At 39.8% G+C, this 27,496-nt stretch overlaps 1 protein-coding gene across 3 annotated transcripts in view; it reads left to right on the top strand.

The window, feature by feature from the left end:
- Positions 1–27,131, top strand: part of LOC117298218 (serine/threonine-protein kinase 26-like) — a 53,970-nt gene extending 26,839 nt beyond the window's left edge. For all 3 annotated transcript variants that reach the window (XM_033781346.1, XM_033781347.1, XM_033781345.1), the window contains exons 3-9: positions 10,709–10,874; positions 20,659–20,816; positions 23,260–23,445; positions 24,306–24,445; positions 24,771–24,975; positions 25,380–25,522; positions 26,084–27,131. In XM_033781346.1, the coding sequence (XP_033637237.1) occupies positions 10,709–10,874; positions 20,659–20,816; positions 23,260–23,445; positions 24,306–24,445; positions 24,771–24,975; positions 25,380–25,522; positions 26,084–26,126 (1,041 nt within the window). In that variant the 3' untranslated portion in view covers positions 26,127–27,131. The remainder of the gene's footprint in view (positions 1–10,708; positions 10,875–20,658; positions 20,817–23,259; positions 23,446–24,305; positions 24,446–24,770; positions 24,976–25,379; positions 25,523–26,083) is intronic.
- Positions 27,132–27,496: the final 365 nt, after the last annotated feature.

Below are 27,496 nucleotides of genomic sequence, written 5' to 3' on the forward strand. Positions count from 1 at the left end.
CGGCCATTTTTGGAAAAGAAAACATTTTGAAAAAGAAAAGAAAAGGCACTCCTCCTTTCTATTTTCAGAAAGGCAAGACACTAAACATGTTTTTTTTTTTGGGGGGGGGGCTTGGCTGGCCCTGCCTTGTTTGGCACTGATAGTGCAAGCCCCAATACTCTTCCCAAGCCTCTTCCATTGTGTCCTCGGGTGCGTTTTGAGGAGTGGGGCAGTGGGCACGCAACAAGCACACCTTGGTTTTATTAAATGAGGACTGAGGCCATTTCCTGGTGGGAGTTGCCAGGATGTTACAATGCAGGGTGTGGTGATTGGGTAGTTAGGCCGTGTCCGAAACGACGACTTCGGCTACAGCTACGTCTAGATCAGCGCGTCTACCAGTGTTGAAGAATAGCAGACGCGCGCGATCTAGCCGTAGCTGTAGCCGAAGTCGCCGTTTCGGACACGGCCTTATACATTGTACATTTGCATCTTGTTGATATTAGGAGATTGTGCATTAGGGACTTAGAAGTGATGTGCGCAATACAGATATGACTTATTGAAGTTGATTTATCATTCTGGAGTCTCTATTAAAGTAGTATACATCTCAGCTAATCCACAGAGTCCTACAATGTTTTTTTTTTTTTTTTTGGGGGGGGGGACGCTACGTGGCAGCATACTCACCAGGTAAAAACCATTGCTCTTGGTTATCTGCGCATGCTCAGAACTACGTAAACAATGGACATAGACCTTTTCGCAAATACCGGGGCGTGCGCGTAAAGCTTGGAATTAGGTGCATTGTGGTCTAGCTGGTTTCCAAATTTAATCCATATATATCCCACAATGCACCTCATTCAACAGTCTGCGCTTGCGCATTGTTATTTGCGATAAGGTCTATGTACCTGGTAAGTCTGCTGCCACCTACATGTAGCGCTCCAAAGTATCCCATTGTACACTTCATGTATAAAGTACATTACAATGTAGTGAACAGTGTTTACAATGTAATGAACTGTGTTCGTGTAGTTCAGGATCAGATTTCACAGAGAACTATGTACACGCATGTTGTACATTGTTACTGTCAGCGTTCTCCCCTATCAGAGCTGCCTACTCCGGGTCATTGTATTGAGTACTACTGTATATGTTGTACAATGTAAGATACGTGATGCTATTGTCAATTGTAGGAGATACAATGTTTTTGAACATTGTACAAATTGATAGCTTTACACAAAACAGGGTTTTTCCTCAACACTGCAGCTTTGACTGTAGCTGATTGAGTTTGATTGGATGTACACTCAACCCTCCTTTTCACAAGGTCGCTGGGACTGGCCAAATTACCTCTTTATAACTGTTTAAAAAGACAGCAAAACAAAGAAACACATAAGCAGAAATAAGATTCAGAACTTCATAGTATGCTTTTATATACCTTTATCTCCCTGTCACCATCTTGGTCATGTTCCCTGTTTCCATAACTAACAGTAATGAATGATAACATTCATTAGGCAAACATGGCACCAGACTATAATTTTGTCCAGCTTCAGTTTGGTTACAATGAGTTGGAATGGAGTATCAAGATGGCTACACTGTGATAAAGGTCTGTAAGCAGAGACTCTCCTTAACAGTGTTCTTTAATAACAAGAGCCGACTGTACACGATCAGCAGGTCAGTGAACCGCTGCACTGAAAACACTAGGCCTTGTTCTCAACCTTTTGGACTCCTGCAGGGAGGTCATGATCTCTCTTGGTTCTTGATGTCAGTCCAGCACCCGGAGCCGTCCTCTCACAAGATATATGAGGGCCACGCCTAGATCCGTTAACCCCTAATAAGAAGTCACTTTGAGAAGCAGGTGATGGGGATAGCATCAGGGAGGGAGACGTCTTGTGGTTGGAGAGGTAATCCTGCTAAAGTCTCGTCTCTTTGGGGCCGATGATGAAGCACCTTCAAGTGATGAACTTAAAGATACATCTGTGGAGCTGTGACTCGCCCTTATTCTGCAGACGTTTCAATGAAAAGAAACCAATCTTTCTATGGTTCTGATGAACAAGATCTCCGAGCAACCAACTAGGAGATGCCACAGCTTCTATGAGAAAAACTAGATGGCTGTACCGGAACTTAAAATAAGAGTTAGGGGCCAGATTCAGAATAGTCAGTGGTACAAATTGTTGGCCCACCTACACAATGTATCCACCCCAAATTTAGTTTTTCAAACATTGAATGGCTTCATATTATTTTCTGTACTGAAGAACAAAGTAATGCATCAAACGAACCAGATACATAAATTTAGATCAAAATCAATGGTCTCCAACCGACGGCTTTTCCTGGCTTAATAAACAACTTTGTAGCTTAATCATAAATGAAATTGACGATCTTGGCCAGCTGGGTATTTTTTCTTCTTCTTTTACAAATTAGTTTCTTTTCAAGTAAAAATTTAATTTGGATTGTCAGTTATTATTTCTTTTGACCCACCCATCCACGATTTCCAGAGGGAAAAAATAATATTTTTAAAGCCATTGGACACTTTTGGTAAACAGTAATGTCCAAGGCCCACACTTCGTGTACTTTAACTTATTTATAAAATAACAAACCTGTGAAAATTTAGGCTCAATCGGTCATCGAAGTCTGGAGAAAATAACGGGAAACCCACCCTTGTTTCCCCACGTTTCACCGTGTCATGACATGTGTTTAAAATAAATCCGTAATTCTCGCTATCGAGAATTGATATTGTTTTAACGTTTTCTCAAAAAGTAAAGCATTTCATGGAATAGTATTTCAAGATAAGTCTTTCACCATTACCTTCTGTAAACCCTGTAAGTTATTTGTAAATCTGTGAACTTTAATTTTTTTCCCTGTACCGAAAGTGTATAATGGCTTTAACCATGACTATTCTTAACGGCCCCTAAATTTTAATTTGTTTTAAATGATAATACTGTACCAGTGAATTGGACCCACCTCTTTACACTGATATCAGTTTCATTCAAGGAAAGTGAAACTACCACATGTGTATTTTAAAAACATGTGTTAACTACAATTTGCATAATTTACATGCGTAACTTCCTTGACACGCATACCTTGTTTGTTCCAAAAATAATAAAACAAGTTGGTTACAAAGTCAACTTTCTCACGCCTCTCCGTTGAATCCTGAGTTCAATGCTCTGATCAAGTCATCAGCTGGAATAAATGGTTATGACAGTTTTGTTTTCATTTTGTGTCACTGTCGCAGTATAAAATCTTTTCTTTCACTTTGATTGTTTCCTTTGATTTCAACATCTTTGTAGCTTAGTCACCTTACTAAGGAATTCTTCCATTAAAGCCATTGGACACTTTCGGTAAACAGTATTGTCCAAAGGCCTACACTTGGTGTATCACAACTTATATATAAAATAACAAACCTGTGAAAATTCAGGCTTAATCGGTCATCTGAGAAAAACATTACCTTGTTTTTGCACGTTTCGCCGTGTCATGACATGTGTTTACTATAAATCCGTAATTCTCGTAGTCGAGAATTGATAATTGTTTTAATGTTTTCTCAAAAAGTAAAGCATTTCATGGAATAATAATTTCAAGAGAAGTCTTTTACCATTACCTTCTGTAAACCCTGTAAGTTATTTGTAAATCTTTGAGTTTTTTTTTTTTCTGTTCCGAAAGTGTGTAATGGCTTTAACCACAACTTACATTTTACAACACCTTTTCAGGCTCGATACTTCACAGAGGCAACAGAGGCGATTGCCTCCATGTGCCCCCTCACTGCCTTGGCGCCCCTAAAACGCTCCAGTAGAAATTTACAATTTCCTAGGGTGCCCTTTAGCAAGGAGAAAATGCCTTGGTGCCTTTGCCATTTCATAAACGAAGATACATGTACAGGCCCTTTTTTGTGGGGGCAATCAGAAATGAAACGTACTATGTACTGTAATTGTCGTTATTTGAGCCAAGGTGTATAGGGTTGCGTTTCATTTCCCTAAATGAAACAAAATAGGGGTGTGTCTGAACTTGGTATGAAATAACTGGTATGATTGCATTTCTTGATTGGGTTCAATGGTTTTGGAAATAATGCAAATTATCGTGAACAAGTTAAAAATTAATTTAAACAAAATCCTTGTTGAGAGGGCAAGGCTGGTTTCCTTGCGTGGTGATTTTAATTATACAGGTTATGTCAATACTGATATTCTTTTCCCAAAATCATAAAATAAAGCAATTTGTTTTTTTAACCAAACCTAAACTGAAAAATAAAATAATAAGCATTCCGAGGACGTCATTTCAGTTCAGAGTACTTTAGACAAACTTACATATTTTAGGTCCAGAATGCCCTACCGTCTTGAGAAATTTAGTGGAAAGTTACTCTATGGCCAACGCCCTACTTTTCCTTTAATGTCAAGGCACAAGTTCAGGGTGTAAGATGGTGGCCCTGTTTGGCTGACAGGTTGCACCGATAATTGATGCTTGGAGACAGCTCACAGACTATGTTTGATCTACAATGTTTGAATCCAGACTAGCCATGATGTGGCAATGTCAACCTACATATCCTGAGCCACTAATAATAACCCTCGATTGCACTGGCTGCTTTGGGTGGGTGGGGGAAGATTGAGCATTGGTCCCCAGGTATATGGAAAGTACGTGTACTGATGTATAGGTGGGTGATTCCTGGGGTACTACAGTACATGTAGTTCATGAATGTGGGTGTGACATACATATATACACGAGTAGAGCTGAGTTGTGCTATGTTGGGTTGGGGGAGTTCGAGCATGGATCCCCAGGGTTAAGGAAGGGAGGTGGGGAACCCCTGCATGCCCTGGGGTATGTGGATGGGATGTGTATTCAGTGTACAATGTATGTGTACGCCTACAATAGGGTTGGGTTGGGGGAGTTCGAGCATGGATCCCCAGGGTTAAGGAAGGGAGGTGGGGAACCCCTGGTTGTGTGGGTGGGTACACCTACATACATTTAGAGGTAGGGGACATAGAGTTCATGTTTATTGTACAGTATGTGGGTGGGATGGGTAGTGTTTTAGGTGGGGGTGGGGGAGGGTTGAGCACGTGGATTTCTAGGTTTATGGAAACGTTTGGATACATGTACACGTATGTTGCTGGATTGGGGTTACGGGCGATGAGGTTGAGTTTGAGCACAGGAACATTGTGGTTTGATACTGTTTGTTGTAATGTAAGTTGTTAAATTATAGGGGATAACCATGGTGGGATAACCATGTGATAATTTAGTTATCTCATCTTGACAACCCATTTTAAATAAATAATTAAATGGGTTCATTCAGCTATTCAGCATTGTACAGTTAATGGAAATGAAATGTTTGTATTAACAATCCAAATGTCAACCCATTTCCCTGTATCAATAAAGATAAGCAACACACCGCTCCTCACTCGCCCTTATCACACAAATCTCAAAACTCATATTTATTCATCGATACGGCCCACACCACACGAATCTGCCAAGTCATTTCTCTACACAGGTTTATTAACCAGCTTTTCATCAACATGTATTCTAGTTTTTATGAAACTCTACGTCACACATTATTATGACTCCATATTTCCATCCCGCAAACCTGGATTTTCATCTTCAAGGTCAAGGTCATTTGTCATTTTGCAAGGGGGAACTTCCATAGGGAAGCCAATGGGAAGCTTATGAAGGGGCACCAAGGCCAAGATCAGGGGCATTGGAGGCCATGGTCTGCATGTAATTCTAGACCTACATGTACATGTAATCCTGGGGGGCGGGGGGGGGGGCGATTTTACAAAGAGTAAGGACTAGTACAACTTTTGTACATCTTAGGACTAGTCCTAAGTTAGGACGGGTAACTCGTCCTAACTATAGATAAAGACAAGTCTTAACTCTTTGTGGAATCCACCCTTGGTCTCTGTGCACAATATGCACTGTAACTGGGAGTTACATCATACATGCTCTCGATTCGGCCTCTTCAATTAAATTTATTAGAATACTTTACACAATCGGGAACCCTATTGTGCTCCATATGAAGATATAACAATCCACCCACTGCTTTGTTATTTTTTTTTTTTTCCGGGGGAAAGGAAACGCTTTGTTGTAATCTTGACAATTCATAGTGTAGGTGTATTGTGCACCCAGTGCCAAGTTTCCACACAATACATTTTGTACAGCGAAGGTTGAGTGATTTTTATGAAGGCTTTCCAAAGTTGACCTTTAGAAGTATGCAGAGTAGAATAATACGTATCGGCATATGTTGAACGTTGCCTCCCATTAACAACAATGCGTTTGTATTTTATGGTGGCCGACCTGTGTTTATTATGGTTGAGGCTGTTGTGGTGACTTTGGGTTTTTAGGAAAGTCGCTGTTGTTATATTTAGAGGAGTTTGATAATTTTCAAATTATAGATATTCCCCCGAATGTTAGTTCATTATTGGAAGTGTACGGTAGCATTAATGTACACGTAAAATTATAACAAAGTTCTAAGATCCCTTAATTTTTTCCACATCAAGGCTCAAGGTTTTGTTGACGTTGAAACACCTTGCATACTGTTCAACAATTTATCACGTACATGTAGCCCAAGTTGGAATTGTAGCCGAAGCGTAGGCTTAGAATAGGTCCCTACTGGCTTCTGTGTTAAATTGCACACAGCTCCAAAATTGATGAAGAGAGCCCAAGTCAGAACTGGAGCCCGAGCCTACGCCATGTAGGTTCGAAAAGGGCCCTGTGTCCTCCACCAAGCTTGATGCTCAACACTATAGTGTACAAATTGTTTTGAATGTAAAATACTGGTAGATGCCAGTCTCAGTGTAAAAAAGGAAATCTCCACACACATTTTGGACCCCCCCCCCCCACAAAAAAAAAGCACAGTTAATCTGTGGGTTTTTCCCAAAAGAGGAGAATGACCCTGGCCTTTTTAATTTTAATTTTGATATCTTACATAGGCATTTTAATTCAAACTGGCCACCTATTCTTCAGTTTAAATACACCACTTACTTTATTTAAACAAGTTCTTCAAAGATTTTTAAGTTCAAAAGAGGATGAGGGAGGGAACAATTAACTGTTTTTTTTATTGTTTTTTTTTTTTTTTTTTTGGGGGGGGGCTTATATGTACATAGGCTATGCACGACCAAAAATTGCAGCAGATTGAGTAAATGAAGATTGCTGGTCTGGCTGGCTTACGATCAAATAAATTAAGGGCATTCCCATGTGTTGTTTTAAATTGAATGAGTCAGTTTTTTAATATAGCCATTTGGCTGGCAGAGTCACCCAGCAGGGGTTAGGTATTCCCCCAGCATGGGTTGGTGCTGTCCTCAGTTATGTTGGTTGGTTCTCAACTACCAAACACAGCAAGTCACTTATTACAAAAAAGTACACTTGGAAATTATCTTGAGCTTTTTCTTACCCATGTTATTCAGCTTGTAGTTTTGTGGCTAACAATTTGAGCATATAAGGACATATTAGTTTGTTCTACTGTTTACAGTTAGACTTGAACTTGACTTATCGTTTTGAAAAGAGCTGACAAGTCTTGTGCTTTGATGAAACTTGCTAGCACACCACATACATGTATTAAAGGGAAGGTACACATTTGGTAATTACTCAAAACAAACATTAACTTAAAAACTTACTTGGTAACAAGCATTGGAGAGCTGTTGATTGCATAAAACATTGTACGAAACGGCTCCCTCTGAAGTAGCATAGATTTTGAAATAGATGTACATGTAATTTCTCACTAAAATAATAAAAGACTTCAAGCTTTAGAGAAGTCTTTTATTCCTATCTGAAAGCACACAAATTCGTCCAACAAGGGTGTTTTTTCTTTCATCATTTTTTCCCAACTCTGATGACCAATTGAGCTCAAATTTTCACAGGCTTGTTATTTTATGCCTTGAGATACACCAAGTGAGAACACTGGTCTTTGACAGGTACCAATTAGTGTAGCTTCCCTTTAAGCGTGCCTGCAGATTCATGAATTGTTTTCACAGGTTGATGGATTTAGTTTGATATTCTTCCCTACCCCTATCATGCCCATCCTCCCCACCCCCCCCAAAACCCAAACAAACCAAAAACAACAAGAACAACAACCAAATGACATACATGTACACTGCTCAAAATGGAATTCTTGAAGTCTTCATTTTAGTTAATAAATGTCTCGTTTCAATAAAATATTCATTTTATGAATCGGAATGTAAATTTGAATCATCATTGATATTCATCTGTACTTAATTATTTTACACAAACTTGTATTTTAAATGATTTTTTTAAATGAACATCATAACTCATTAGTATGCATACGATTTCAACAGCCATGCATTATGTAGCAAGTAAAAGGAAGCTATTGTCAGTAGGCTGTGCGCTGATAGTGTGCCTCTTTTTCCCTTTAACCTGTAGTCATTGAAAGGCACTGGACACTATTGGTAAATTACTCAAAATGAATGTTAGCATAAAAACTTACTTGGTAATGAGCAACGGGGAGCTGTTGATCGATGTAACACAGAATTTAAGGCTTCTGATGTAGCGTAGTTTTTTGAGAAAGAGGCTTCAATTTATCACTAAAATATTTGAATTGAGCGACAAGGGTGTTTTGGCAATTTCTACGACCTATTGAGTTCAAATTTTCACAGGTTTGTTATTTTGTGCACAATTATGTTGAGATACACCAAGTGAGAAGACTGGTCATCGACAATTACCAAAGGTGTCCAGTGCCTTTAAACCTGGCTGCTGACTGCATGCTGATCATGCCAACTAACATTGACCTGAAATGAACCTGTATCCCACAGAGCTAGGGCTGTTGTGATATTCCCCCATGGGTTACGAGGGGACTGTCTGGTCCTGCATTGAAATCTGAAATCAAAGCTCATGAATCAGACGAACCATGTGGATGTAAACATGTGGGAATTGTTTGTAAACTTGTTAAAGACTGACAGAGTTGAATTACTCATTTGGGGAAGTTGTGTAGTAGCACTGTGCCTATGTACATGTACATGTGTACAATACATTACAATGTATAAAAAGTTGCATTTACCTGGTGACTAGGGGGGGGGTAAAACCATAATATGGACACTAAGCAGCATTCTCCCTTAAAGGGAAGGTACACGTTTGGTAACTACTCAAAATAAATATTCACTTAAAAACTTACCTGGTAACGAGCATTGGAGAGCTGTTGATAGTATAAAACATTGTGGGAAACGACTCCTTCTGAAGGTATATCGTTTTTGAGAAAGAGGTAATTTCTCACTAAAATAACAAAAGACTTCTAGCTAGAAGTCTTATATTCCTATCTGAAAGCACACAAATTCGTCAAACAAGAGTGTTTTTTCTTTCATCATTTTCTTGTAACTTTGATGACCGATTGAGCCCAAATTTTCACAGGCTTGTTTTATGCATTTCTTTGACAATTACCAAACGTGTACACCTTTCCGTTAACAGTGGTCCATAGGCCAAATGCCACTGAAAGCACTTGAGGACCAAGTCAGAATGCACTCCAAGTGGTCCTGCTGGCTAGTTCAGTGTCGGGAAAAACATTCCTATGGGGTATTGCATACATGTATTGCATACATTAGGGACTAGTGAAAGAGGAGATGGACTAGTGAAATGACGAGCTGCCCAATCGCTGAACAAGTGAAAGGCAAACCCTGCAAAGGCCATGGCCTCTGCTAACCTGGTCTTGGTCTTAATGACCCCTCCATAAGTTTCTCAAAGACTTTGTAAATTGTTTGCTAAGTGGAAGTGATCTTTCAAACTGAGAATGACCCTGCCCTCCTCAAAGGTTGTACAAAAGGGTCTCTACTACATGTGTACTTTTTGTAGGACAAACAACACAATGTCTACAGATTTACGCTAAACTTTACAGTTTGAAGATAATGATAGTAGAAAGCTTCTCTGAAAATACTACTTGCTGAGGTGCTGTAGTTTTTGAGAAATGAGTAACACAATGTCATGAAAAAAAAATTTGGTCTCGGTGATCATGAGACGAAAAATTATTTTAGCATGTAAACACGTATATTTCATGACATTGTTTTACTAAGTTATCAAAAACTACAGCACCTCAGCAACTATTATTTTAAGGTATGCTTCTTTCTACTATCATTATCTTGTTACTGCACGTGCATTACATGTGTATCAACTGTCTGTGTTGACATTAAAAGTTCATTAATCGTGTCCACTGCGTACGCATAACTCCATAATTAATATCAAAATGAAATTGCGTGGTAAAGTGTTATGAAGGTCAAACTCCAACCCAAATTCTGACTTTAACTATTGATCTTGTGTTTGTGACTAATCCTTTGTATTGTACATTTAAGGGGTCCTGCCCTCTTTCATTTCAAGTGTGATGTACTTCCTGTGACCTCTTACAATATTTTATAATATTATGAGATTGCTGTTCCAATGCCAGAGGGTTAACATGTTTCGGCTGTTTCGTCACCACAGGGTAGCAAGCTTGATTTTATAATTATGATATTGATGTTCCAATACCAGAGAACCAACCACTGTTTGTGTTTTCTGCTGTTTCGTTACCACAGGGTAGCAGCTAAAACATTTTTAACTATTGCTGTTCCAATGCCAGAGGGCTAACCATGCAGGTGTTTCTGCTGTTACTTTACCATGGGGTAGCAAGCTAAAACATTTTATACTAGGATATAGAGCTGTTCCAATGCCAGAGTCCTAAGCACTGCATGTGTTTCCTGCTTTTTCTTTATCACAGGGTAGCAGCTAAAACATATATTGCTGTTTCAATACCAGAAGGCTAACCATGCATGTGTTTTCTGCTGTTTCTTTACCACAGGGTAGCAAGCTATGGATCATCATGGAGTATCTGGGAGGGGGGTCGGCGCTGGATCTCCTCAAGCCGGGCAGGATGGAGGAGGTGTTCATTGCCACTATTCTAAGAGAGATCCTGTATGGGCTCCACTATCTACACACTGAGAGAACGCTACATAGAGATATTAAAGGTAATGCAGGTCACAATACTTCAAGGAGGCAATGAAGGCGATTGCCTCCATGTCCCCTGAGCCTAATTTCATAGAGCTGCTCAGCTAAGCACAAATAAAAAAAGACCTGGATAAAAAACAGGATTACCAACCAAATTACGCTCCAGATTTTTGCAATATCCTAAAAAAAGAAAACCTTTTCAAATGAAATTTTATTGTACATTACATCTTCATTTACATACAATAGGATTAAAACAATCAAACTTTTCCAAAAACCAAAGGTTGGTTTTTGAACCATTTCATTGTTTTAATCCTATACAATAAAACTAACCTCTGAACAATTCATTTCAAGAGGTGGTAGCAAGATTTGAGATATTGCTGGTAATCTAAAGGTTATGTCTATATGCGGGAAGAATAATTCGTAAATGGAAAACACAATCTGAGAAACATTTCTCGCAGAAACTTTTACTCAGATTGAAATGTTTTGAAAGCTCCTCTCCCTCCTTTGAAGCGGATCGTTTCTCAAAATGGTATTACATTAACAACAGCTGCAGCACTTCTTAGCAAGAAAGTTTTTATGGTTAAGTTTTTTTGAGTAATTACCAGAGGTATATGTAACAGGTTTGAGTGCGGCTAGCGCACTCTGTGCTGAAACATAATAAATTTTACAAGGGACACGCTGTTTTAGTGGTGTTGTAAAATATGAAGAAAGTTTTATTCAAATCCCGACTACTATAAAGGGAGAGGCGAATTTAAAACGCTGTATTTATACAGTGCAAGTGAGATAATAATAAAATCTCAAATACAAAAGAGGCGAAAACGAACCCGGCGGGTCTCGACAATTAAAATGCAACGAAAATAACAATGAAACTTTATACAATGGAAATATAAAACAAAAATAAATGAATGGCCTATCTGTTGGTGTTGGACTTGTACGGACGCTGACGATAACTTGAATTGAAGATACTTGAATTGAAGATGGTGTGACAATGAAAAAGTTCTTCCAGCAAAGTTGAAGATATTGGGGCTGTGAAGATTATGATGACAAACTTGAAGACTTCAGAACCAGTTCCTTGTCCTTGATCAGGGGACAGGATTACTGTTCTGGTACAAGTGGGTATGACGAAAATGCAGTGAAGATAAATAGGCTACAGTTGATGACACGCTGTCCTGCTGGCTCTCTTGATTTGGATTCGGCCTAGAGCAGGACAGGGGATGAATATATACAATTATTGTGGTGATAAAGCTGGGCTGGCGCAATCCAACGTAGATGTCCGACAGAGGCAAAGTGTAATTATTGAAGGAACTTGGAGGGTTAATTCTAACACTATCCGTCCTCTGTCGGTGTCCAGTGGCCAAGTTTAAAATTAATACTATGCCATTCAAAAATATAAACTACACTAAAATTAAATACCTAATAATAAACCTTATAATCCTTTAACAGAAATCACTAATCTTGAAAGTAAATTAAGTGTGAAACAATAACAGCTGTGTGAGACTGTTACACTAGCCAGTGCAGTATGGGTGCTAAAAGGTCACACTATTCCCCAGACCAGTGCATGCCTGAGGCAAAATGATGGACAGGGTATTTAAACCAATTAAGGAAACTACACCCCTTGCATAGTTTGTGGTATTTAAGACATTTCATGGAACAATGACTCCTTGGTGCCATGAAATCAGGATGTTTACAATAAACAATGAAAAACCGTGGGAATTGGTTTTGACTGCAATGTATTATATACAATGATAAACTTTAAAGAAGTCTAAATAAACGTAAATGCAAAACATTAAAAACCAAACAAGAAGTTAAAAAGCAAAGATATATGTATGAAACCATAGAGCAAAACTATGATAAAAGTAATCACTGGCTGAAAAGTATAGTTTCAGTAAATACAAGAAAGAAAGATGCATAAAACTAAATCAAAGAAACTTCAAATACAAAACTAGTCTTTGTCTCTTGCCAAACTCATATCAAAAAGTACTATTAGAAATAAGTTGTTCTAATAATCCACAGGTGGAATCAAACAAATCAACCACTCAATAAAACAGACGCTAATAAAAGTATCTGGTCTTGGGCAAAGTAGACAATGAAATTGAACCATGAAACAAATAAGTACTGAATAATGCAGAAACTAAACCAACATTAAATAAATCAAGTTAAAAGCTTAATAATACTGAGACAAAATGTAATATGACAATTCACATTTTGTAAGCATCAAAAGTCAAAAGAGCATGGAAAACAACAAGTCAACAATTATCAATTCAAAATAAGAGCATGTAAAAAGGAACTTCTTTTCTAGAACTTCAGTCATCAAAATCTAAAACACTATCCTTACACAATTGAAAGTATGCAGTGACTGTTCAAATTAAATGTTACGCGACACGCCGATCTTTACTTTAACTTTTAAACCTAGCTAGGCTCACAAGAAAGATAAAAGTAAAATCAAACTCACCTAGAGCAGGACAGGGGATGAATATATACAATTATTGTGGTGATAAAGCTGGGCTGGCGCAATCCAACGTAGATGTCCGACAGAGGCAAAGTGTAATTATTGAAGGAACTTGGAGGGTTAATTCTAACACTATCCGTCCTCTGTCGGTGTCCAGTGGCCAAGTGTCAAACCACTTCCTTGGGTTTGGGCACTGACCCCTGAGACATCCCTTCCTCAATAGCCGTGATTGGTTGCAAAGCCTGCTACCAATCACCCACTCATCACACACCACCAGGCAACCACCCACCCCTAGACTCGCCCTAGTCCGAGCAGGACATAGGTAAACTAGGGGTAACAAAAAAAGGGGGGCTGCAATTTCATCCCATTACACGCGCGCCTGCTTTCTGAATGTCGTCCCGACATAAGTTTAAACAATCGCTACGCATGTCCATTCGCGCAAGTAAAATGCCTAGGGAAAAAAATGACTAAGAAATAAAATTTAAAAAAAAAATCGCTCTATTTTGCAGTAATAATGCCTAACATTGCAGTAATGCATGCATCCTTACTTTTCTCTAAACTGAAGGTACTCATAAAAGATTGAAGAAACTCTCAAATACAAAAGAGGCGAAAACGAACCCGGCGGGTCTCGACAATTAAAATGCAACGAAAATAACAATGAAACTTTATACAATGGAAATATAAAACAAAAATAAATGAATGGCCTATCTGTTGGTGTTGGACTTGTACGGACGCTGACGATAACTTGAATTGAAGATACTTGAATTGAAGATGGTGTGACAATGAAAAAGTTCTTCCAGCAAAGTTGAAGATATTGGGGCTGTGAAGATTATGATGACAAACTTGAAGACTTCAGAACCAGTTCCTTGTCCTTGATCAGGGGACAGGATTACTGTTCTGGTACAAGTGGGTATGACGAAAATGCAGTGAAGATAAATAGGCTACAGTTGATGACACGCTGTCCTGCTGGCTCTCTTGATTTGGATTCGGCCTAGAGCAGGACAGGGGATGAATATATACAATTATTGTGGTGATAAAGCTGGGCTGGCGCAATCCAACGTAGATGTCCGACAGAGGCAAAGTGTAATTATTGAAGGAACTTGGAGGGTTAATTCTAACACTATCCGTCCTCTGTCGGTGTCCAGTGGCCAAGTTTAAAATTAATACTATGCCATTCAAAAATATAAACTACACTAAAATTAAATACCTAATAATAAACCTTATAATCCTTTAACAGAAATCACTAATCTTGAAAGTAAATTAAGTGTGAAACAATAACAGCTGTGTGAGACTGTTACACTAGCCAGTGCAGTATGGGTGCTAAAAGGTCACACTATTCCCCAGACCAGTGCATGCCTGAGGCAAAATGATGGACAGGGTATTTAAACCAATTAAGGAAACTACACCCCTTGCATAGTTTGTGGTATTTAAGACATTTCATGGAACAATGACTCCTTGGTGCCATGAAATCAGGATGTTTACAATAAACAATGAAAAACCGTGGGAATTGGTTTTGACTGCAATGTATTATATACAATGATAAACTTTAAAGAAGTCTGAATAAACGTAAATGCAAAACATTAAAAACCAAACAAGAAGTTAAAAAGCAAAGATATATGTATGAAACCATAGAGCAAAACTATGATAAAAGTAATCACTGGCTGAAAAGTATAGTTTCAGTAAATACAAGAAAGAAAGATGCATAAAACTAAATCAAAGAAACTTCAAATACAAAACTAGTCTTTGTCTCTTGCCAAACTCATATCAAAAAGTACTATTAGAAATAAGTTGTTCTAATAATCCACAGGTGGAATCAAACAAATCAACCACTCAATAAAACAGACGCTAATAAAAGTATCTGGTCTTGGGCAAAGTAGACAATGAAATTGAACCATGAAACAAATAAGTACTGAATAATGCAGAAACTAAACCAACATTAAATAAATCAAGTTAAAAGCTTAATAATACTGAGACAAAATGTAATATGACAATTCACATTTTGTAAGCATCAAAAGTCAAAAGAGCATGGAAAACAACAAGTCAACAATTATCAATTCAAAATAAGAGCATGTAAAAAGGAACTTCTTTTCTAGAACTTCAGTCATCAAAATCTAAAACACTATCCTTACACAATTGAAAGTATGCAGTGACTGTTCAAATTAAATGTTACGCGACACGCCGATCTTTACTTTAACTTTTAAACCTAGCTAGGCTCACAAGAAAGATAAAAGTAAAATCAAACTCACCTAGAGCAGGACAGGGGATGAATATATACAATTATTGTGGTGATAAAGCTGGGCTGGCGCAATCCAACGTAGATGTCCGACAGAGGCAAAGTGTAATTATTGAAGGAACTTGGAGGGTTAATTCTAACACTATCCGTCCTCTGTCGGTGTCCAGTGGCCAAGTGTCAAACCACTTCCTTGGGTTTGGGCACTGACCCCTGAGACATCCCTTCCTCAATAGCCGTGATTGGTTGCAAAGCCTGCTACCAATCACCCACTCATCACACACCACCAGGCAACCACCCACCCCTAGACTCGCCCTAGTCCGAGCAGGACATAGGTAAACTAGGGGTAACAAAAAAAGGGGGGCTGCAATTTCATCCCATTACATATACATTCCCTGTATTAGTCAATTAACGGGCAAACATTCTAGGAAGGGCAAAGGATTTTCATCAGAGTGCTGCATCGGTTAATAAGAATTACAGTTAACATGAGGAAAACAGACATGGTATTAAAGTACCCTTGAATGCGTTGGTAGAGTAATTACTTCAACTCTACTCTTTAAAGCAATCGTACAACATCGGTAAACAGTTGTCCAAAGGCCCACACTTCGTGTATCACAACTTATATTATACAAGCAACAAAGCTGTGAAAATTTAGGCTCATTAGGTCATCGGAGTCGGGAGAAAATAACCGGGAAAACCCACCCTATATTCCGCACGTTTGACATGTTAAAAATAAATACGTTATTCTCGATATCAAGAATTGATAATTGTTTTCTCAATGTTTTCTCAAAAAGTAAAGCATTTCATGGAATAATATTTAAATGGGAAGTCTTTCACCAATTACCTTCTGTAAACCCTGTAAGTTATTTGTAAATCTGTGAACATTTTTGTTCTGTTCAGAAAGTGTCAAATGGCTTTAATCCCCCTTCACACCAAGTTCTCAGGGAAAATTTGGTCGACCTTTTCACACTTGATTTGCTCTCTCGCTTTCTCTCGTCGACCGAGGTCGGAATCTTGTTGAGATTTGCCCATTCTTGTCTATCTCTCATTGGGAAGATCAGTTTGAAGCACATCAATGTCCCTGGCAAGTACATGTACTGTATTGACCTGCCCTTGCACACAGGTTACACATAGCGACTGTGCCATGCTCACCATTTTGGTGGTCGATAGGTTTACGTGTAAAGGCTGCGTCGCCTAAAATGCGCACTTCACTAAATAACCCACAGTGACATTGTCCACCAATGTGGCCCATCCAGATTATTCTGATGATGACGTTAGGTGAATTGGGTCAACAGCTCAGCTTTTGTCTTCCCCTATTTCTTCTTCCATGTTTTGTCTTCCAACCTGGGCTTGGGTTCAATCTTTGGCTTGGGCTTCTAGCTTGGGCTTCTGGCTTGGGCTATGCGCGGTGCGCACAGTGAAAACACAGCTCGGCATTTAACATGCATTTTTTAGCAGAGTGTGTGTTATTATTATTATTACTTTCCCCGACGAGAGACATCAAAAACAAACCCCAGCATTGGCTCGAAGCTATCCTGAGCTTGACCCCAGGCCGAAATTTGTGAAAGGCCCCTGGTGATAAGCTGCACCTGTAGGACAGGTTCTTTTTATGTTTCTGTATGAGTGCCCTGCTAGTCTTGGACGACGCTGGTGTATAGACCTTTATCATGCTGTCACCATCTTGGTCATGTTTTCTGTTTCCAATGCTAACATTCATTGCGGATGGTACCAGACTATTTTTTTGTCCAGCCTCAGTTTGGTTACAATCAGTTGGAATGGAGTAAAATCAAGATTAACACACCATGATGAAGGTCTATTGAATTGACTAGCTAAAACATAAACAAAAAAAACACACAAAAAGTTATTATTATTATTACTTTCCCCGACGAGAGACATCAAAAACAAACCCCAGCATTGGCTCGAATCTATCCTGAGCTTGAGCCCAGGCCGAAATTTGTGAAAGGCCCCTGGTGATAAGCTGCACCTGTAGGACAGGTTCTTTTTATGTTTCTGTATGAGTGCCCTGCTAGTCTTTGACGATGCTGGTGTATAGACCTTTATCATGCTGTCACCATCTTGGTCATGTTCCCTGTTTCCAATGCTAACATTCATTGCGGATGGTACCAGACTATTTTTTTGTCCAGCCTCAGTTTGGTTACAATCAGTTGGAATGGAGTAAAATCAAGATTAACACACCATGATGAAGGTCTATTGAATTGACTAGCTAAAACATAAACAAAAAAAACACACAAAAAGTTATTATTATTATTACTTTCCCCGACGAGAGACATCAAAAACAAACCCCAGCATTGGCTCGAATCTATCCTGAGCTTGAGCCCAGGCCGAAATTTGTGAAAGGCCCCTGGTGATAAGCTGCACCTGTAGGACAGGTTCTTTTTATGTTTCTGTATGAGTGCCCTGCTAGTCTTTGACGATGCTGGTGTATAGACCTTTATCATGCTGTCACCATCTTGGTCATGTTCCCTGTTTCCAATGCTAACATTCATTGCGGATGGTACCAGACTATTTTTTTGTCCAGCCTCAGTTTGGTTACAATCAGTTGGAATGGAGTAAAATCAAGATTAACACACCATGATGAAGGTCTATTGAATTGACTAGCTAAAACATAAACAAAAAAAACACACAAAAAGTTACAAGTATGTCAACACTATGATGAAGCCATACTTTTTCGCGGAAGAGATACAGATTTCCAGCATATCCATCATCAGCGACTTACCGAATGTAACTAAGAAATTAGCGGACAATTAGGGGAGTGATCTCACTTCCCCTTGTCTTAACAGACTTGTTAGATAAATAAGATGTTCAAGCTGTTTATCCATATGAAATACCTAAATTACACAAGAGAAATTTGTACAGAATTTTTTCAAAATACTAAATTTTTAATGCATGTTAAATGCCGAGTTGCTTTCTCAAGAAGACGATCAGAGCAAAACGTTGAGTTGAAACCAACGGTTCTTTTTCAGAACCACCGCAACTCATTTTAGAGATAGTCATAACACTGTTACCGCAAACCTTTCCATATTATTATTATTATATTTTGTTTTAATACCAGGAATAACATTCTATCGCTCTCAGTCAATTGTGCGCTGTCACAGAAAAGTAACAGAAATATAAATAAAACAGCATATGTAAATGGCTAAATGATTTTAAAGTAACTTGTCTCGAGTCCATGTCTGTAGTTGGATTGATCTTTTGTACTCCTACATTTAATGAGTCTGCGTAAACTGACCTTGAGTGTTTGTGTGCCACCTTTCTGGTTTTTACATATATTGCTGCGCACATGCATTTTTGTGCCTTGCCCAAGAACATTGAGTGTTGAGTGTCATGACCGGGATTCGAACCTACACTCTGATGATTAAGCAATCAGAGCTTGGTGCACTGGACCATGACTGGACAGATCGGCCGTGCCACATCACATGTTGTAAACGAACATTCATATTCCTCATTCTGACTAGCCTTGCCTGGGTACCTTAAGAGAAGCAACTTATGGTTAAGTGCCTTGCCCAAGAACATTGAGTGTTGAGTGTCATGACCGGGATTCGAACCTACACTCTGATGATTAAGCAATCAGAGCTTGGTGCACTGGACCATGACTGGACAGATCGGCCGTGCCACATCCAGTAAACGAACAGTCATGTTGCTCATTCTGACTAGCCTTGCCTGGATACCTTACCTTAGAGACGAATGCGAATAGCCTGCGGCGTTTATGACTAGGTTTTTTTTCTGTGTCAGGCTTGGTGACTAGGGGAATCAAGCCCTGGGCTTATCAGAACATTTAGGGGCTCCAAGGGATGAAGCAACTCGGGCCACACCCTTGATCATTGGGATTATTATCAAAAGGAATACACGGGGGGACTGTGCAGTTGGAGGCATGAATGTACAGTGGTTTGCAAGACCACCGTCTCACTGGAATGTTGACTTAAGCTTGGTTCATACTTCCTGCTATTGTGAAGCGAATTTTGACGTCACATGGCTTGTGAATGTCTCAGAGGAGTTGAGCACATACCTACTGTTTCTTATTATTTTTTATTGCGAATTGGTGACACAAAGTATGTATCGCATGCGCATTCACATTCACAGCTGGAATAATGAACAGGGATTTCACCTAACAAAGATACTGACAAAATAGGGAGACCATAAACTTAAGGGCAGTGTACATTATTGGTTATTACTCAAAATAATTATTATCTTAAAACCTTTCTTTATTACGAGTAATGGGGAGAGGTTGGCAGTGTAAAACATTGTGAGAAACAGCTCCCTCTGAAGTGACGTAGTTTTCAAGAAAGAAGTCATTTTCCACAAATTTGATTTTGAGACCTCAGATTTAAAACTTGAGGTCTCGAAATCAAGCATCTGAAAGCACACAACTTCGTGTGACAAGGGTGTTTTTTCTCTCATAGTTATCTCGCAACTTCGACGACGAATTGAGCTCAAATTTTCACAGGTTTGTTATTTCATGCATATGTTGAGATACACCAAGTGAGATTACTGGTCTTTGACAATTACCAATAGTGTCCAGAGTTATTAAGGAGTAGAGTGCCAACATGTGAATCTGGAGGTCCCGGGTTCAAGTCCCTCTCTAGTCAAATTTCCCTTGTTCATCTCAACAAAATATTTATTCGGTCCAAAATTGTTTAGTTTTGTATCTCATCACAATCTTGTTATACCATAGACAGAGTTTATTATTATTTTTCACACAAAAAATGAAATACCATTTTCCTCTTTAAAGACACTGGACACTATTGGTTATTGTCAAAGACTAGTCTTCACAGTTGGTGTATCTAAAATAACAAACCTGTGAAAATTTGAGCTCAATCGGTCGTCGAAGTTACGAGATATTAATAAAAGAAAAAAACACCTAAATCTGAGGTCTCACAATCTAATTCGCGGAAAAAAACTTCTTTCTTGAAAACTACGTCACTTCAAAGAAAGCTGTTTCTCACAATGTTTTATGTACTATCAACCTCTCCCCATTACTCGTTACAAAGTAAGGTTTTTATGCTAATAATTACTTTCAGTAATTACCAATGGTGTCCACTGCCTTAAAAAAAATAAAAAATTGTTAATGGCTATTTTGTTTCTTCTTCTCTTCTCTCACCACCAGCTGCGAATGTATTACTGTCGGAGAGCGGTGACGTGAAGCTAGCAGATTTTGGTGTCGCGGGGCAATTAACGGACACACAAATGAAGAGGAATACGTTTGTAGGAACGCCATTTTGGATGGCACCCGAGGTGATAAAACAGTCTGCCTATGATGCTAAGGTGAGGAACAAGACTGTACATACATGTACATGGCATGCCGTTGCCCTTTTCACACTACTCCCTTCCTCAGGGTTGCTCCTGAGGAATAATGGCCAGCTTGTTCACACGTTGATTGCTTGTACAGAATTTTTTTCGTAAGATTTTTTGCAACCCCTGTCCTCTGTGTCAAGTTACAATGAGCTCAATTTCATTAGCCTTAATGAGATATGGGCCCACTTTGATCGATACACTACATCATGCGTACAATTGAAAGGGCAAGGGGCACCAAGGCATTTTCTCCTTGGTAAAGGGCACCCTAATGTATGAGGAAATTGTAAATTTCTACTGTAGCATTTCAAGGGCACCAATACAATGACCAGGGGGCATGGAGGCAATCACCTTCGTTGCCTTAGTGAAGTATCAGACCTGATGTGTTATACAATCTCATGAACATGTACAATACATGTTGGGCAACGACCTTTTCCCTTCCCTGCTTGTGGCATCCTCATCATTTCAAGGGCACCAAGGCAAAAAACCAGGGGGCATGGAGGCAATCACCTTCGTTGCCTTAGTGAAGTATCAGGCCTGATGTATTATACGATCCCATGAACATGTACAATGCATGTTGGGCAACAACCTTTTCCCTCCTCTACTTGTGGCGTCCTCGTCATTTCAAGGGCACTCGGCAAGATCAGGGGGCATGGAGGCAATCACCTTTGTTGCCTCCGTGGACGTATCAGGCCTGATGTATTTTACAATCCCATGAACATGTACAATGCATGTTGGGCAACAACCTTTTCCCTCCTCTACTTGTGGCGTCCTCGTCATTTGTTCCTGGAAAGTGAAGAATGCACTTCCAGATAAAACCCCACGCCCCACACTCATCCCTATCAACCAAGCAATTGCACTTTCTTGTCTTAATTCAATAAGCTTGTTAGTATTGGCAATGTACTAAATATATCTGACGAAAAACAGATACTCAGTCTGCAGAGAGAAGAAGAGGTTCCCCTGACATTTCCCCCAATCAAGCAGCTGTTGTATAATGATGAGGCCAGGGGAATAAAACAAATTGTTTGTGGTACATGCGAGAGCATCATATATTTCTCACCCAAGGTGATATTTTGTTTTCCTCCAATAGACATTATGCACTACACTGAAGTATACTGTAGTTCGTATGCATTTGGTTATCACTCTTAAAATTAATTCCAATAAAAACTTCCTTGGAAAGCAGCTTTCGATACTAAGTTTTATGCCATTATGGAAAAATACAGTAGATTTAGTTTCAGAAAGTGAGGATCGTTCCTGACAGTAACGTCACTCAGATTGTGTATTCCAATTACGGATTATTGTTCCTGCGTAATCACTCCTGATTTTTGTGCAATATCTCAAAATCCCAACCACCTTTAAAATTTTCACAGGTTACTTTTATTGTATAAATCTACATTTGTACAGGAGTAATAACAATCGAATGGTTAAAAAAAAAAAAAAGATTCTTTCCCTTTAAAGACACTGGACACACTTGGTAATTGTCAAAGACCAGTCAAACCTGCAAAAATTTGAACTCAATCGCATCGGTCATCGAAAGAAAAACACCCTTTTTCACACGGAGTTGTGTGCTTTCAAATCTGAGGTCTCGAAATACAAATTCGTGGAAAGTTACTTCTTTCTCGAAACCTACTCTACTTCAGAGGGAGCCGTTTCTCACAATGTTTTATACTACCGACCTCTCCCCATTACTCGTAACCAAGTAAGGTTTTATGCTTTAGAACAATGTTTTTGAGTAATTACCCAAAGTACACCAATGGAAAAATCTTTAGCCAATTTAGTAGGGTCTACTTGATAGAAATATTCTTGCTACATTTTGTATAAAGCCCGTCTGGACTCATGACATGGTGAATACTGTCAAGGATTCCTCTTTGGATTTCGGAACACGCCCTTCCGATCCCAAGCCGTACCCAATCTCGTCTGTCAGCCCTGGGATTAAGTCGGTGAATAACTCAGCGATAACACAATAACACTTTTTTATTGGCATTGTCATCCAGTCATGACAAACAATGGGTATGACATTTACTTTAGTGTACATGTAGTCGACCGTGCAAGTATGACCGTGCAAGGACATGTAGTCAGAAAGTTGGCAAGCACCCAGGCGGGTGATTGTTAAGAAGTTTGATGAAGACGTCGGATACATCCGACAAATTAGGAGTTAATTTGATTGGTTAAGATTAGGGAAGTGCTAGAGAACAATCAAGTGCAATACAGGGTTGAGGCAAGGTCTTTATCCAATCGCAGTCAGGGGACTGAATGAAGTCCTCGGTCTGCACCGTAAACGTATGTGTGTGTGTGTGTGCGTGGTGTTTTGTGAAAAAAAACAATAACGCTGTTCTACATGTGTCGAATGTCAAGAAACGGACTGGCTTGCAGGGCATGTGTTTTTAAACAAGACTTTTCTTTTTTCTACTTGCAGGCTGATATATGGTCGCTCGGCATCACAGCGATCGAGCTGGCCAAGGGGGAGCCTCCACACTCTGATCTTCACCCAATGAGGGTGCTGTTCCTCATCCCTAAGAACAATCCGCCTACACTGGAGGGGAACTACAGCAAAGCCTTCAAGGATTTTGTAGATGCCTGTCTCAACAAAGATCCTGCCTTTGTAAGTGCAGACAAACCTGACCGGACAAAACAGTTCTCTTTGACTGGACGCCCTGGGGCTGGTTTCAGAAAGAGCTAAGATTGAGCATAACTGCAAATCAGTAGACCGATCCATTAAGCTCCGCCCCATTTCGTTTTAACCAATCACAACCCATTGCACAACCAAAAGTCCGACACTATAAAGTCCGACATGTGTGCGCGGTTGCTTGGCGCGCGCAGCAAAGTTGTGCAGAATGGCATTGGAGAGGCTCACGTGTTCTTGCGCCGTGGGCGTAGCCTAATGGATCGGTGTATTGTAGTTGCTAAGTGAAGTAAGATGCCACAATACAAATCACTATAGTGATACTTACAATTTCTCTATGATACATTTGAATGCTTTGTGAAATCGACCCCGGGGCCCAATGCCATGAAGCTGTGTCAGAAAATACTGAGCAAATTTGTTTTGCTAAGCATAAACCGAGTTGGGCACGATTTTCAATAATAATAAATTTTAAGGAATTTTTGGTTGGTAAACACTGCTGTTAAAGGTTCTGGGTACTTTTTGTAAAACAAAATACAATGTCCACAGATTTACATTAAACTTACAAGATAAAGATAGTAGAAAGCTTCCCTTAAAATATTACTTCATGAGGTCACTGGTGCTGTAGTTTTCAAGAAATGAAATGAGTAAAACAATGTGTAAAAAATAAATTGTCTCAGTTTTTGCGACTTAGGGTGCGTTTCGTGGGCGTGGCCAATAATATTTACGGTTAATATGGCCAATGGTTACAGCCAGGAAAAACAAACCCCTGTGATGGTTTTTTTAAAAGATTATTTTGTTTGACAACAATAACATGTGATGTATTTATTTCCCTATTTCAGAGACCCACAGCCAAAGAATTGCTCAAGCATAAATTCCTGAAGAATGCAAAGAAGACGTCTCACTTGACGGAACTTATCGACAAGTACAAGAGGTGGAAGGCTGAAGGGAATGAGTCGGATTCTGACTCGGATTCAGATCAGTAAGTTTTTTTTTTTTCTTTTACAAGCTTCTTTAAATAATAAATAAGCCATTTGCGAGTCCGATTTGAATAAAATCTAGTACAATGACGTGCTTAGCACAAGTTACTGCTTACTGAATTCCTCAGACTATAAAGACAGTTGCTATGTCAAAGGGTTCGAGGCAAGCTTTTGCATAGCAACCTCCAGATGAGCAGACCCTGGCACCATTGTGCCATACACAATAGTGTCCAGTGTCTTCAACAATTCTTTATAATTCCTTTTAAGTTAATACTCTTTCAATAAATAAATAAAAATCATTTACTAAACATCTCTATTTATTTTCAGTGGTGATGAGAGGTTAGGCGGCGATAACGACACAGACTCTGGATGGAGGTTCGATACCGTTCGGGGGAATCCAAACGTACCCAACGTTTCTCAACACGTCAGCAATCATCCGAACGAAATGAGCGTTGAAGAACGCGAAGTACCCGTCCAGCGACAACCCAAGTCGGAATCCCTCAATTCCCTGCTGGTGCCTTTACTAACAAAAGTAAGTGGAGTCCAGACACCAGACTGAGCATGTGCTGAATAGCTCTATGATAACATGATAACATACTACGAGTCGTACATGTGTGATTGATGACACTTTTTGAGCACATAAAAAAGACTTTCGGAATACATAAATTAGATCGTACAAATACGACCTTGACACTGAAAGAGAGAAGCCTGGTTCATACTTCCTGCGATCGCTCAAGGGAAGCAATTTTGAGGTCACTGGTCTGTTTTTGCAGTGAATATTTTGCAGGAGTTCAACTGTTGCGAATTATTCGTGGTGAATTTGTGTCGTCTAAATTCGAATCCCATTCGCATTCGCATTCGCAGTATAAATCCAGCTTAAAAGTTTACCAATGACCATTGTGTTTACATTTCTTTTACTGTGATTTATTTTTGCAGCTCAAAACAAAATACCAAGGGACGGAAGCCCCCGGGGCGTCGACGGCGATAGACCAGTTGAAAATAGCGTTTGACTTATCAGAGGAGTCGTACCCAGGAATCTGCGACCGGCTAGTCCAAAAGGTCGTCACAAGAGTACGAGAGTAAGTGTCTGTGTTATTGGTGTTTTTTTTTTAAGAACAGAGGCCAGTTTCATAGCGTTGCTTTGTGGCGTGTCATCATGGTCATGGCCGAGCGGTTAAGAGCACCGAATTCAAGGTGTTTGATCAGCAGGGTGTGGGTTCAAATCCCGGTCGTGACACTTGCTACGTAAAATTGGAGAGGTAGTGCTTTCTGCTGCAACAGCCAGGCTTCGAATTGATGATACCCAAGCCTACATCCATATGGACTGTGAAAGGGGTAACCCTGTTTCAGTCCTACAGGAGTAGGTGGCAACGGCCTCTGGAAAAAAAAATCGGGCCTTTTGTGTCTGGTGACTTGCATAAAAAAAAACATTAAACAAATTGCTTATCGGTAAGCATTTCTGCTAACTATAGCCCAAAATTTTGCTTAAGCATCAGAGTAGTTCACTGTTTCAGCCCCAGGAGTAGGTGGCAACGGGCCAGGCTGGAAAAAAAAAAAAGTGGCATTCAGGCCTTGTGTGTCTGGCGACTTGCAAAATTATTATTATTTACAACATTTCTGTGCTATTTTTTACTCTGCAGTAGCTCCTTGTCGTCATCGTCAACGACCGCTAACGCCAAATAAAAGAGTACTGCAAAATCAGCGCCCAGCAAACGGGTGCCATCTGACTGTTTGAGAGACTTGGCTCTCCATACATAACAGCAGTCTAGACAATCAAGAAAAACTAATAATGTATATATTTATATATATATATGAAGTGAGTGTTTTGACACACTTGGTCCTCCATACGTCTGGACTATTGGAGGGCCTAATTGACTGTGACAGTGTCATAGATAAAAAACAAATGCATCATTCGTGTGCTCTGGATTTTTTAAATTTTTTTGGAGGAGGAAATGTCAGTGAAGGGTTCCTGCCAACGTTACTACAGTGGAGGTATCTCAAGGAAAATTCAATAGCGTGTGTCTGATTGGCATGATGAGACCAACAGAGGGCGACATTATGCGTAGAACCCCAAGAAATTGACAGTGAACCAACGTCCATGAAAAGGTTCCTGCGAACGTTTACTACAGCAGAGGTTTCTCAGGAAAAATCTTGGCCCATTGCTTCTGATCTCTAATGGTGTGAACCACTTGTTGGTGTGTGTATGATTGGCATAATGAGACCAACAGAGGGCGACCTCATGCAGAGAACCTCAAAAGGAATTGACAGTGAACCAAAAGCATCCACTTGTAAAGTAAAGAAGTTTTTCATCACCTCGTTAGAAGTAGAAGCGTATCCTGAGGTCGGGATGTGTGTGTTTGATTGGCATAATGAGATCAAACAGAGGCCAGATCATGCAGAGAACCACAACAGGAGTTGACAGTGAACCGACAGCATCCACTTGAAAAGTAAAGAAGTTTTGTTATCACCTCAGTAGATGTGTAAAGCATATCCTAAAGTCGGGATGGAGAACAACTGTTGCCTTCTCAAGAAGCCTGAACTTAAAACCGACTCCTGGAATCTTGGAAGGTTGGTGTCCCAGGGAACTCGGTCTGCCAGAGAGTCTGTCCCCCATCATACAGGAAATTAACATGGGCTAGAAGAGGAGGATTTAAAAGAGGGCGCTATCAGAAGAAGTTTGTACACAGTTTGCCATATGGGGGGGGGGGGTGGGGGCGCTTCTCCTGCCACACCAGCTCCTGGAATCTAGAAGGGCTGGCACATCGTCCCGAATGGATTCTGTCCAAGTGAACACTTTCCGGTAGAGATTATGGAGATCACCTGGAACTACACGCAGGATTTTTGTTTTGGAGGTCGGAAAAACAGGATTCAGTTTATTTTGTCGGTTTAACCCTCAAGGGCCATGTCACATGAGGCAACTTACAGGCAACCAGTTCCAGGCAATCTCCATGCAGGGGGGGAGGGCATTCACATTTCAATGTGCAAACATTTTGTAGCGGAATGTTAAAGATCATGATCGTAAAGTGACTCCTGTGCTATCAAAGTGTTCCCGT

The sequence above is a fragment of the Asterias rubens genome, chromosome 13 (assembly GCF_902459465.1).
Source record: "Asterias rubens chromosome 13, eAstRub1.3, whole genome shotgun sequence".
NCBI classification, from domain to species: Eukaryota; Metazoa; Echinodermata; class Asteroidea; order Forcipulatida; family Asteriidae; genus Asterias; species Asterias rubens.